The sequence below is a fragment of the Carassius carassius genome, chromosome 40, assembly GCF_963082965.1.
Source record: "Carassius carassius chromosome 40, fCarCar2.1, whole genome shotgun sequence".
Classification (NCBI taxonomy): domain Eukaryota; kingdom Metazoa; phylum Chordata; class Actinopteri; order Cypriniformes; family Cyprinidae; genus Carassius; species Carassius carassius.
The window spans coordinates 22,123,436-22,136,291 of NC_081794.1; the positions used below are offsets into that span (position 1 = coordinate 22,123,436).

Below are 12,856 nucleotides of genomic sequence, written 5' to 3' on the forward strand. Positions count from 1 at the left end.
TAATGGGAAAGTAGAGCTGGTATGATTTTAAATTGTTGATCTTTTTGTGATAATCAAGGTCCAAATTAAACCACCCATTTAACAAATCTAAATTTGCAAAATAAAACACTTTTTTTTTTTTTTTATAAATGTGGCTCATTAATAAAAGTGGGTCCATATTTGTGTATCTATAAAACTATTTTCACATTACTCAAAACAGATCCAGTAGTGTTTTGTTCATGAACAAATCACTGATTTGAACAAATGTTTTGAATGAATCATTCTGGTTCACTTCCAAGCACTAAATTATAATTTTTGTTCACTGAAGTCTGTGACGGCTTTCCTGTTTTTTTTTTTCTTGCTATAACATGAACCAATAGATTGGTAGACACGCAAATGTTAATAAAAAATAATAAAACTGAATGATCTACTCACAGCTGGTTGTGTAATTGCAGAAAACATCACTACTAGAAGCAAAATTAAAACTAAAATTAAAATAATAATAAAATTAAAATGACAAGCACAAAACAAAATTACTAAAAAGTAAACAAAATTTAAAGTTGAAAAATATAAAATCTAATTTATATACTGTGCATTAATAAAAACATATATTTATATATACATACATTACAGACCAAAAGTTTGGACACACCTTCTCATTCAAAGAGTTTTCTTTATTTTCATGACTATGAAAATTGTAGATTCACACTGAAGGCATCAAGGGCTATTTGACCAAGAAGGAGAGTGATGGGGTGCTGCGCCAGATGACCTGGCCTCCACAGTCACCGGACCTGAACCCAATCGAGATGGTTTAGGGGTGAGCTGGACCGCAGACAGAAGGCAAAAGGGCCAACAAGTGCTAAGCATCTCTCGGGGAACTCCTTCAAGACTGTTGGAAGACCATTTCAGGTGACTACCTCTTGAAGCTCATCAAGAGAATGCCAAGAGTGTGCAAAGCAGTAATCAAAGCAAAAGGTGGCTACTTTGAAGAACCTAGAATATGACATATTTTCAGTTGTTTCACACTTTTTTGTTATGTATATAATTCCACGTGTGTTAATTCATAGTTTTGATGCCTTCAGTGTGAATCTATAATTTTCATAGTCATGAAAATAAAGAAAAGTCTTTGAATGAGAAGGTGTGTCCAAACTTTTGGTCTGTACTGTGTATATATATATATATATATATATATATATATGTATATATGTATAATTATTAGTTAGTTTATTAATTATTATTGGTAGTTAATAGTCAGTGAATCATTGATTTTAGTGAACGATTCAAGTCACTGGGATATTTCAAAATGCCCACTAATCTTCGCGTTATTCCGGTTATTTTATTTTATCTTTTAAACAAAGCCCCGCCTCGTTGCTCGAAGCCCCTCCTTTTGGCATGTCAAATGGGTGATGGAGTCACGTGATTGGCGGAGTGGTCTCTGGGAGGGGAGGAGCGAGTGTGAAGCTCTGTGTGTATTGAAACTCTCTTTTTCTGTCCCTGCATTCCAACCCTCATTAAAGCCTGAACGAGAGAAGAGGAGAAAACCATAAATAATACCATGGTGAGATCGGCCCGTTCTGAGGATCGACTCATGGATGCACTCTCTCAGCAATCGGCCGCGATAGAACTCGGAAGCAACGAAGAAACGCACGCCTGTAATCCACTTTTGATTTCTTTTGAGCACTAAAGCGAGAGAGGCTTGATGGGGGCGAAACATAGACGGTTTCTTTTTCATTTTTAAAGAGGGACGCAAGATGGCAGTTGACAGACTCCAATAGTGAGAATCACTCCGTTTCGCTTTAAAATCTGAAAGACTGTCTGTTCATTTTGGAGGTGTAAGTTATCGGAATAAGACTTAATTTTTTTCCTCGCCTGAAGAGATATCAAAGTAAAGGCACTCGGCAGACCAGTTTCTCTAGACTTGGTTACATACCAGTGTATGTTCTCTCTATGTTCCTTTGTTATAATGAGGGATGCGCGGAGTCTACACATATGTGTAAAAATTGACCGATTGTTCTAGTTATGATCGTTGTTTTCTATGAAATTCAAATATATAACGCCGCGGGGATGTGCGATATGAACATTTTAATGTAAAGTGTAACGCACGTCTGTATGGAGATCTAGCAGAACCATTATAATCCTCTTTGGGAATAAAATCCATGTCAGTGTGATACTATGTCAAAATAGCAGCGGACAGAAACAACAAAAGCCTTGTCGTGAGAATAATAATTTACTTTCAACAGCTTTTATTAGTCTCTCACTAGAAGCTGTTCTCGAAAAACAGCCTGTCAACGTGTTTTTAACCTAGTAAAGAGGAGCTGTCAGCAGACTGGATTATTCATAGTCGTCGTACATAACTAGTGGGCGCAGGAATTGGCCATACAAGTAACGTCAGAATATGAACTAGTGTGTTGGCATTTAAAGTCACAAGACAGAATAAGTCCACTTTAGTGCTGTGGTAACAAAATTATCTCCGCCGCCTACAGTTGACACGAACGAATGAAGAAGTGGGTGGTGTAATGATGTTGCCTTGAGCTAAAGTGTGCTCAAAGTGTATTTTCCTAGAGTATTCGCACTCTCATTGGCACAAAGTTGAGGTCTGTGGGATAAAACAAGGTCCTTGTGGTTCCCACACCACCCATTTCAGGTATCGACAGAGGAAGACCTATTTTATACAGTTTTTAACTTGACTTGTGAGCATTAAAGATGGCTGAGAACTGGAAGAACTGTCTGGAAGAGGAGCTCATATGCCCTATTTGTTTGAACGTGTTCTCGGAGCCGGTTCAGCTCCCTTGCAAACACAACTTCTGCCGCATGTGTATCAACGAGGCCTGGTCTAAAGATACAGGAATGGTTCGGTGTCCCGAATGCAACCATGCCTACAGCCAAAAACCAGCTCTGGAGAAGAACCACAAACTGTCCAACATTGTGGAGAAGTTTAACGCATTAAACGTTGAGAAGATGCCAGCAGTTTTGCACTGCATTCTGTGTCGACGCGGCCCTCCGCTTCAAGCCCAGAAGGTTTGCCTCAGGTGCAATGCGCCCTGCTGCCATTCCCACGTACAGACCCATCTCCAACAGCCCTCTTCCAATGCTGGACACTTACTGGTGGACACTGAGGACGTGCGGGCCTGGAGCTGTCCACAGCACGACGAGTACAGACTATATCATTGTGAAACCGAGCATGTGGCCGTCTGCCAGTACTGCTGCTTCTCCAGATGTGCTACCAACCACGGCCACGCGGTGTGCGATATAGAAGTCAGACGTAATGATATCAGAGTAAGTGGCCTCAACTTCTTGTCTTATTTTGTACATTCTGTTGTTTTACCTCCAACTAATGGTTGTGGTTCACTTCTGGATCTGGCGGAGACGACGATGAGGTTTATCGGTGTAGATGCTAACTATTCTGTCCCCTTCCCCCCTTTTTTTCTTCCATTTGAATGATAAACAATTGGGTAGAGCGGCAAACAATACCGAAGCTCTCCTTTGGGCTTATCTTCCCAGCACAGGTGCATCCTTGCGTGGCGTTTTGGGGAGGGGGAGGACTGCGACTGGAGAATTTAATGATGAGTCTTATTTTCTGTGGCACAGATGAGGGAAAAGGCCAGATTTGGATTTAATTTAACCCTAACAACCCCTTGCATTTTCCTTGCTGCAACAAAACAACCTGGGTTTTCTTGTTTAAAATAATCAGCATTGCACAATGCTCTAGATGTTTTTATAGCCTTTCCATAAACCTAAAACCAAAATTAACAGGCAGAATGGAAACTGCTCTGATATTATATTAAATATCTCAAAACAAATCTGTTTAGTAACTGCTGGATGTGTTACAAATGAAGCTTTTTCCCATTTGCAGTAGCTTTATGTGTGTAAGAAGAAAAGCAGTGTGCCTCCGATTTGATTGATGTGCAAGCTGTCAGCATAATTTCCAGTCATGATGATTATATAAATCATATGCCATCAGTTGTCTCAGGCATTTCTGTGACAGGACATGTTAGCAATGACCAATCAATCTACAAAATGAACCCTGGTTGTGTCGTAGCCTAAGCTACTTGAAACTGAAACCATACCCTTTTAGGATGTTTTGGGATTTCCAGAGCTCTTTTTCACAGGTAGTCCTTGTTTGTGAATGTTAAGTTTGCCATCTTTGATGGACACCATTTGTCCTTCCACGTTCATCTGCTACAAGGCAGAATGGCTCTGTCTGGAGCTGTAGCTCAGGGCAAGGTTGCTATTGCCTCGTTCACTCTGACCTTGGCAGAAGAGACGCTGGTTTGAAATGACAGGGATTTTGAGCACCCTACCCCCATTCCCCCTTGAGAGAGGTCCGTCCTGGATGGCAAGGCAGCACCGCTGCCATGAGGTATTAGGTTCCACCCTCCAGGCTTCTGCCGGCAGCCCGAGCTCATCAGTCACTACAATTAGGCCATGGTCTTAGATCCTAGAGCTTCAAAGACATTCTCTGTCTCCATGCGGTTTTCTGCTTCTTGACCTTTCTTCTGTGCCTGATTGTTGATGTAGATATACACCAATTTATAAAGGAGTAGATGTTTCAGAACTTGTGTTGTCAGAAACCAAACACGTATTTTTGGCTATTATGAAGCACATCGCCCAATTCACAGTATTTTCACCACAGATTAAAGAGATAGTTCACTCAAAATTTAAAGTGTCATAAATTATTCACCCTCATCATGTCACATCTTGTGCAGAACAAAAAAATAGATTTTGAAGATCCTTTTTGCCTCTACAATAAAATTCAGTGGGATTTTCCAACTGACTTTCACTGTGTGGACAAAAACCCATTAAGATGTATTTCAGGATGCAGGTTTTCACCAGATTTCTATTTTTGGTGAACTAACCCTATTACCTCTTACCACAGTAAGTGACTTAATAGGGAAAAAATGTCTCCATATGGCTTTAAATGATGCACTGCTGTAAAAAATATATGCAAGAGATCTCCTGCTGTGCTAAAATGAATATTACACATCGTACTGTAAATATGGGTCATTTTTGGTAATGCAGAGAGGTTAGTGTAGTCTGTATGAATCTGATTCACTGCCAAATCCAATTCCTTGGATCCGAATCTTGATAATGGATTTACGCCACAAGAAAATCGGTTGATGCACAACTGAGATACATGAAAACAAGTCCGTTTACCCAGTACCACGTGATTGTGGATCCAATTTGTCATATGCTCAACAAACAAAATCTGTTGAAAGGAAAAGGTTTGGCTGCGCGTATCATCGGCAGTGATTGATGTAGTTCATTTGGCACAGAGGGTACAGTCAGCTGTTATAAGCATCTGTCAGACGGTGTGATTGAAGATCATTAGTTTGCAGCGCATCCCTCTCTGGGTCTTGCGTTTGTCCTGTACTGCTGCATTCTGAAGACTGACATTGATTCCTTTTGTTTTTTACTCTTTGTAGCTGATATGAATCAGAATTATATAACAGCATTACTCTCAAGTGTGAAGAAAAATACCAAAATTGGCTTCTTTTGCATGTACGAGAATACCTGTTTTGTTTAAAAGTTATTTAAGTTATTAAAATTTGACGTCATGCAACTGAATTAGACCTGCCCTCAGTCAACTTTGGCAGCACAAGCCCTGTTCTTTGCCTGTAGGCTCTTGAGCATAAAGTGGCTTGATGTGGTCGAGGTTTGTCCTCTTTCTACAGGAAGCAGTTTTATCTGTGAGCTAGCCTGCATTCATTACGGAGCTTTGCTCCAAAATACACACTCACAGGGTCAACACGATTTGTCTATGCCTTGGACGCAGACAAAGACAAAATGGGGAAAGACGGTGTGAAATGAGCCTTTCTTCTTTCTCGTGGCTCTCCTCTATGTTGTCTTTCCTTCTCCTCCTCCTTTTTCCTCCCTTATATTCCCCTCAGAATATACAGATATGGAAAAAAAGCTTTGTTGCCATGACAGCACCCCCACCTTCTTTTTGGTGACTGCCTCTCGCACAAGGCGTTTGTTTAATTAAAACTAATTTGGTTTGTTCCTTAGGTACCACTGAACTTCTGTCAGGCATCGCAAGTCGTTTGTTGATTGTGTTTTTTTTTTCCCCTTTGTTTGCCATTGAATATGAAAGGAAAATAATTGAAATTCCTCTTCAGCCACCAGCCCTTCTCCGCTGGGCCTTGACAGTTGCATTCATTGAAAAGAAAGGAACAGGAAGTTAGCAAAGTTACATTTGTGCCATCACAACAGAACTGACTTTGTATCTTTTGGTCTCAGTGCTGCATTTTCATATTCTTTATGTAGATTTTTAAAAGTAAAGAATATGCTAGTTAACCAGAATACTAGATTGTTCAATGGTTATCTATGTCATTGTCTTAGCAATAAAATAAGACTTAAATAGATTTTTTGGTTTCCAGAATTCTTAGTTTATCATTCAAACTGAATTTATATTACAACATTAGACATACAGAACACTGATTCCCATATCAATATTACCTTTATAGCTGCTTATTGTTTATATATGATCTTTGGGCTGAACTAAATATTGTAGATTTATTCTTTTTACTGGTGATATATATAATTAAGTAACATTGTGAATATTGTGATTTATCAAATACCCATCAAAAGTTTCCTTAGAAACATGTTATTACAGTAGTTCTGTGATTCTTCCTTGCTTTTTCAGTATGATATTAAGACATGCTTTAATAGTGTCTCCGATTAAACTTCTAGAATGGCATAAGATTTTGTAATTTAAATTTTTTTATGTAAGTGACTGAAAACTAGAATTTAATTTGCTCTACCAATTGATAAATCTTGCTGTTTGAAATGGTTGTTGTTTTGAAGTATGCAAATGAAACCGATTAAATATCGTTCTTCTTAGCATTCTGTTCTCATGAAACGCACATTTCATGCACTAATTTGTTATTATACACTGTCATGCATACAGAGGAAGTTCCTTTGTCCTGAAAGCCATAAACATTTTCACCAAATTGCCATTTCCACTCCACCTCAGGTCATGTAATTTCATAATATTCTGGAAACGGCAGTGGTGGAGATGACATTGTTAAAGTGAGGAATGAAATTGGCTTGGGTAATTTCATAGCTAGCATTTTATGTGTCCAAAATATTCAAATAATGTTTACACATTTTGCATAATTGCATTGTATACAAATTGCATTGCAGATTGGAAAGGACATACAAAAATTGGCATTTACCTTGCTTTTTTTCCATACAGTTTGTATTTAATCTCAAGCATGGTCTTTATACTGACAATATTCTTTTAAAACTAGGAGCAGTTTGTTGCAAAATGGTTGATTGTGGTGGAAAATGGTTTCTAATTATTCCACTGTTTGTTTTTTATGGAATTGTTTATGTATTTATAATGGTTTAGAGTCATCAGCTGATTTGGATCATCCCAACATGCCCAGATATAAAAATTTAGTCAAATCAAAACAGTATTGCCCTGATTTATCTTTTTGTATTTCAGCAAATGCTGATTAAACAGCAGGATCGAATCGAGGACCGGGTTCAGGACATAGAAGAGCAGCTCTACAAACTAGAATCTGACAAATGTCTCATGGAAGTAAGTGTGAAATGTTCATACTGTACACTGCTCAATCACATTATTTTTAGTTGAACAACTGCATCCTTTGCTTTGCAATCTTTGGAATTAAACACTTAGCTTTTTAATACAAGACTCTCTTCCTATTACTGTGATTAATGACCACATTAGTACATTCGTACAGGTCTGAGATAAAGGTTATGCCTAGTTCTTGTACCATAACAAATCCAGTTCCTCAGAAGCTTTTCCTAATCATCCATATCAGATGCGGTCTCTGCTTAGCCTCCGTTGTTAAGACAGAACAAGACTTGCATAATAAGTTATGGTTTTGTGCTGATCTGTGGAACCTCAGGACAAAGTGCAGCACCTGAAGGAGGAGGTGCAGCTGCAGTATCAGAAAATGCAGCAGCTCTTGGAGGAGGATCTGGGGAAGACCCTGGAGGTCCTGGATAAGGCCCATTCCAAGTTCTGCCAGGAGAACTCGGCGCAGGCCCTGCAGCTTCACCAGAAACAGCAAGAGGCTAAGAAACTGCTCAGCTCCATCCAGATGGTTTTCGATAAGGCAGAGGACATCGGTTTTATGAAGGTGACCTGACTTATTGCTGTTGTCGATACTACACAGCCTGTGTTTGTTATTAATGGTGACATTTAACCGTGTTTTAAAGTGCCTTTGCCTTTAGTCGTGGTGAGGATGATGAAGAGTATTTTTCTGCCAGGCTGTTATGAGTGAACTCAGATTTATTGTGAGCTATAACAGTGTAATAGTATAAATTTTTGGCCCTGTGTATAATGGGCATCCATTTTTCATGTGCTGGATACACAGTTCACCTCTCTGGAATTCAGGATATATTAAGTATGAATGATATTTTCTAGGTTGGGTTTTGTTGTTTAGATTTATAGATATAAAGTCAGATTCATCTATTTGTTAGTGTTGAGCTAAACTATGTGATTTCAAAAATATTTATGTTCAGGAAATGTTTGGACAAATACCAGTTAGCATAATTACTAATTCTATTGGGGAGGGAGATATGCTATAACCCCCCCCCTCCCCTCCCAAAGAAACTCCTTTGTTATTCTAATGAAGCTGTCAGTCTGCTGCAGGCAGACATGCGTTTATCATCATCTTGTCCTTGAATTGCTTGTTCACTGCAGTCTTATTTTAGCTTCTTGCATTCAGTTGACTTGCAAAAAAGAATCCGTTCTGGAATTGGTTTTGCAAAAACCCACACACAACACTGGTGGGCGGGGCCTGCTTGCTGTCTGTATCTATATTTGTCAGTTTTCATTACCACTATAAAGCTTTAAATAAAGTACTGATGCTGATACACAGACAATTTCCATATATAGTATTTTATCCCAGAGAGTCTTTTTTACAAAGTGCAAAAAATGATACTATTGGCACTCTAATTATAATATAATATAATGCAGTATAAAATTAATATTTAATTCATACTATTCCTACTATTAAATGGCATACTACATGTATAATTATGATAGTAAATACATTATTTTCATCTTGTCTAGTAAAATGTACTATTATTATATAATAGCATTTTTTTAATTTTATTTTTGAATGTTTTACCTCTTATAAATAGAGACAGTGAGAGTGGGTATAGGAAACAATGTGACGAAAATGCCTGTGTGAAAATACATATTTTACATTTACATAGTCTGTTTTTATTGTTGTTGTTTTATCTTTCTTTTTTTATTAGCTGTATTTTATGTGCAGGAACTCTGAATTGAATTATTGAATTTATATATAATATCTTTGTTTTGTTTTTTTAGAACACAAAATCTGTGAAAATACTAATGGACAGGTGAGTCACTGCAGAGTTTCCATACATGAATCATTATCATAGCGTTCATTAGTCATCAATCCTGTCCTGTCATTGTGTTGTGGATAGACATTAACTCTAATTTTTTTGGACTCTAGGTCTCAGTCATATGTGGGCAGCACATTGTCATCGTACAAAGTGGGCAGCCTCAACTCCAAACTCTTTCTGTCTGAAATTTCTAAAAGAGAGAAGAACCTCTGCAAGATGCTGGAAGGTATACATGAAAAAAAATACATATGTTCAAGTATTAATTATATAAAACCTTTTGAAGTTGTATCCACTGCTTTTTTTAAATAATGAACCAGTTCTGTAATTATTTTATCATCATTCTCATTTCCAGCTCCGTTCAGCGCTCCAGCAAACTTTTTCCAGAGTATTCCAGCGTACCTGTGCGAGAAGCGCAGGCACTCCGTGGCGTTCCCCGAAGGCAGCGGCAGCAGTCGAGCTGGCGCTAGCTTCATGGACTCTTCCTCCTCATCAGGCCCTGCGGCTGCCAAGCAGCCATGCCTGAGTCTCACTCAGGGCTCTGCCCCAGGCGAAGGTCAGTCCTCCCAGCATGCTCTAGGGCCGTGTGGCTCCACCCAACATGTAGGAAGCAGCAGCTCAGCCTCCGGCTCTCAACCCTTACCACACTCTGCATCGGTGTTCCAGCACTCCCATTACCCAAACGGCAGCTCCTCCCAGCTGCCCCAGTATGGAGCGCGGAAGATCCTGATGTGCACGGTCGATAACTGTTACTGCTCAGGGGTGCCCTCGGTGTCCAACCACCGCGGACATCCACCCTACCCTCGATCCAGCTCTTTCCCCTGGCCAGTGAGCTCGCAGGAGTACTCCCACGCCCCTCTGCCCTCGGCCCCGGCCATGTCCCAGTCTCTCCAGAGCCTGTCCATGCGTGACTGGATCGACGCATCTCAGTCGCACAGGCACACTGACTTCTACAGCCTCTACGGCCAGTCTTCCACCAAGCATTACGTCACCAGTTAACCCCTGCTCCAGTGACTGCTGCCAGTCACCAGATGGGGCATCCTTTTCCACTGAGAGATGTCTTAAAGAGATGCATGTGGGGCATTTTTATACGCAGACCTCATCAATCATTTAGAATGAACTGCTGAAGTCCGAGAGCAGCGAAAAAGAAAGTTAATATCACAAAGTCAAGCATAGCTTTGCACATTATTTAGGCACGAATGGTGTTCTGATTATGTACCATGAACGCAAGTTTCTCTTCTAAAAATAACACTCTGCTTGCAAGAGATGCAGAAATGGAGGATGTTGTCATTTGTTGAATCATCAATAATGTTGCACTTTCTTTGTAAGACCCAAATTTCGCAATTACCGTTGACTCATAAGGCGAAACGATGGAAGTCAGCAGTAAAACCATTAAGTTGGCTCTTAATGAAACTTAAGATGATTTACTATTGAGAGAATTGTAGCCCACGATGTTTTATTAACTTCACATGGTTGTCGTTTGTTAGAACACCCATGTGCAGTCTGTATAGTTTCCCAGCCTTCCATATTTCAGCTTTCATTTGGTTTAAATTGGAGTCTGTGGTCATTTTATTTGTCACAAATGGCAGAAGCACATGTTAATTTGAACCGTTTTTAACCAACCCGGAAACTGGAACAGCACAGCATTGTCATCGCCGCCATTGTTCGCCATTTCGCTTGACCTTCCCTACTGAATGCAGCTTTTTAATGGAAATGCCCTTCACCTTGGTTCGCAGTCCTCTCCTTAGGCTTCCAAATTAACAGAGAAAGCACCTCCACCCACAACCTTCAATCTGGTCCCCATCCATACGGTGCTGTGTCTCTCTCACGCCCTTCAAAGCCACAGAAACACTCCCCTGTACATCCTGTATGTTAAATGCAGGATGCATTGGTTTCGCATTCTTTCGTTTACCCGTGGCCTCTCATTATATCTGACTCATCAGCGGCTTCAGCGCAAAAATGTCAGCCGAAGACGAAACGGCCTGTGTTCAGAGGGTCATGGTGCACTTGATGCCTCCGCATTTACTGTCAATGCTGTAATTGTTCTTCCTTGTGTTTCATGCCGTTTCCGGCTCCAAGCAACAGAGCCTCTGGCTTCCTGTTTGTTAGTGAGTGCATGTGGAAAAGAGTTTATGAGCACTCGTAGAAAAATAATAAAACTGCTAGCAGTTATAAAAGGACTTTTGAAACCGGGATGAAGTTTTTTTTTTGGTTTTCATTTTGTTTTTTAGATCTACTTAAGAGAAACAGTGACCAATGAGCGTTATGAAACTAACTGAATTCTTGGGATAAAATGGAGGGATTTTTTGTTGTAAATATTTTATGAAATGAAAAAGAAAGACTTGTAATTTGGAAAGATCCTTGTTCAAATAAATGCTAATTTCAAGTTTATGAAGTTCTTTTTTCAGTTTCTTTGTTTTTGTGCTGTATAATCAATCTTAACCTTAAGTTCTTTATGCATACTCATATAATTAAGTCTACCATTGCTAACATCACTATAGTAAAACTTACATCAGACACTCAGTTTATATCTATGTAAACCAAATTATTTGCATAAATGTAGATATAAATCGATAGATGCGAATGAATTTGAAAAATATGCACTGTATTTTATTTTTCAGAAAGCCTGTGAAGCTATTTTCAATGTGTTGGAAAAAGATTTAGGTGGTTAAAACTAAAACTCCTCAAATAAAATGAAAGCGAAAACGCAAATGAGTCAAAGTCAAAATGCCCTTTGCCTCAGTTTTATTGATTTCTAGACAAGAAATTTAGGTCAGGGTTGGCTAGATTCTCATTGTTTTCATCTCTCAACCGACAGTGACCCACTCACTCTTGATATGACTAACATTATGAGAACTACAGTGCTTCCAGAAGAACCGTTTTAAATGCATGTTTCTCTGCTACAGCTTTAAAAGCTCAGTGTGAGGTTTTATGCATATAGGGATTCACTAGCTTGAGCATAATGTAGACACAGCCACCTGTCAGTGCATTTACAATGGCGTGTGAAAAATTGGAGGCAAATAGTGAAAAAAATATGGGTGTGATCTGCATATGCTGACATTTGCTGTTTCTACAAAGCCAATGGAAATAATTAATGTATTTCTTGCAACTGACATAAATGAAGGCCTGGTCAGTTTTTTTTTTTTTGTGCATGTGTATGTGAAGAAAACCAAAGATTTATTAACAATCTGCGTGACTAAATCCAAGTGATCTGAATTGGATGCCTGCCTCTCACATGTGGCTACATGTGAAACAAGGTGCTGTGAGTATGTGTGTGTGTGTGTGCGTATCTGCAAGAGTAAGTCTTTGGTGATGTTTGTATAACCTGTGAGTGAGCGGGGTTTTGTCTCCCCCTCCTTGCGTTTTCTTTCTTAAAAGAATGTCAGATGCCTGACTACATAGCAGCTCAGCATTTTTAGTGCATCACAAGGCAAACAGAAAAGAAAGGCAAAGATATTTGTAGGCTGGAGCACAGAATAGACCAACAAAAAAGAAATAAAAAAACATCTGGCTTCTCTGAAGGCTGCACAATTTA

At 39.3% G+C, this 12,856-nt stretch overlaps 1 protein-coding gene across 1 annotated transcript; it reads left to right on the forward strand.

The window, feature by feature from the left end:
• Positions 1-1,410: 1,410 nt before the first annotated feature.
• Positions 1,411-11,712, forward strand: trim8b (tripartite motif containing 8b). Its single transcript, XM_059532614.1, has 6 exons — positions 1,411-3,255; positions 7,427-7,522; positions 7,854-8,087; positions 9,287-9,318; positions 9,435-9,550; positions 9,677-11,712. The coding sequence occupies exons 1-6, from the start codon at positions 2,683-2,685 to the stop codon at positions 10,318-10,320; spliced, it is 1,695 nt and encodes a 564-aa protein (XP_059388597.1). The 5' UTR covers positions 1,411-2,682; the 3' UTR covers positions 10,321-11,712.
• The last annotated feature ends 1,144 nt before the right edge of the window (positions 11,713-12,856 follow it).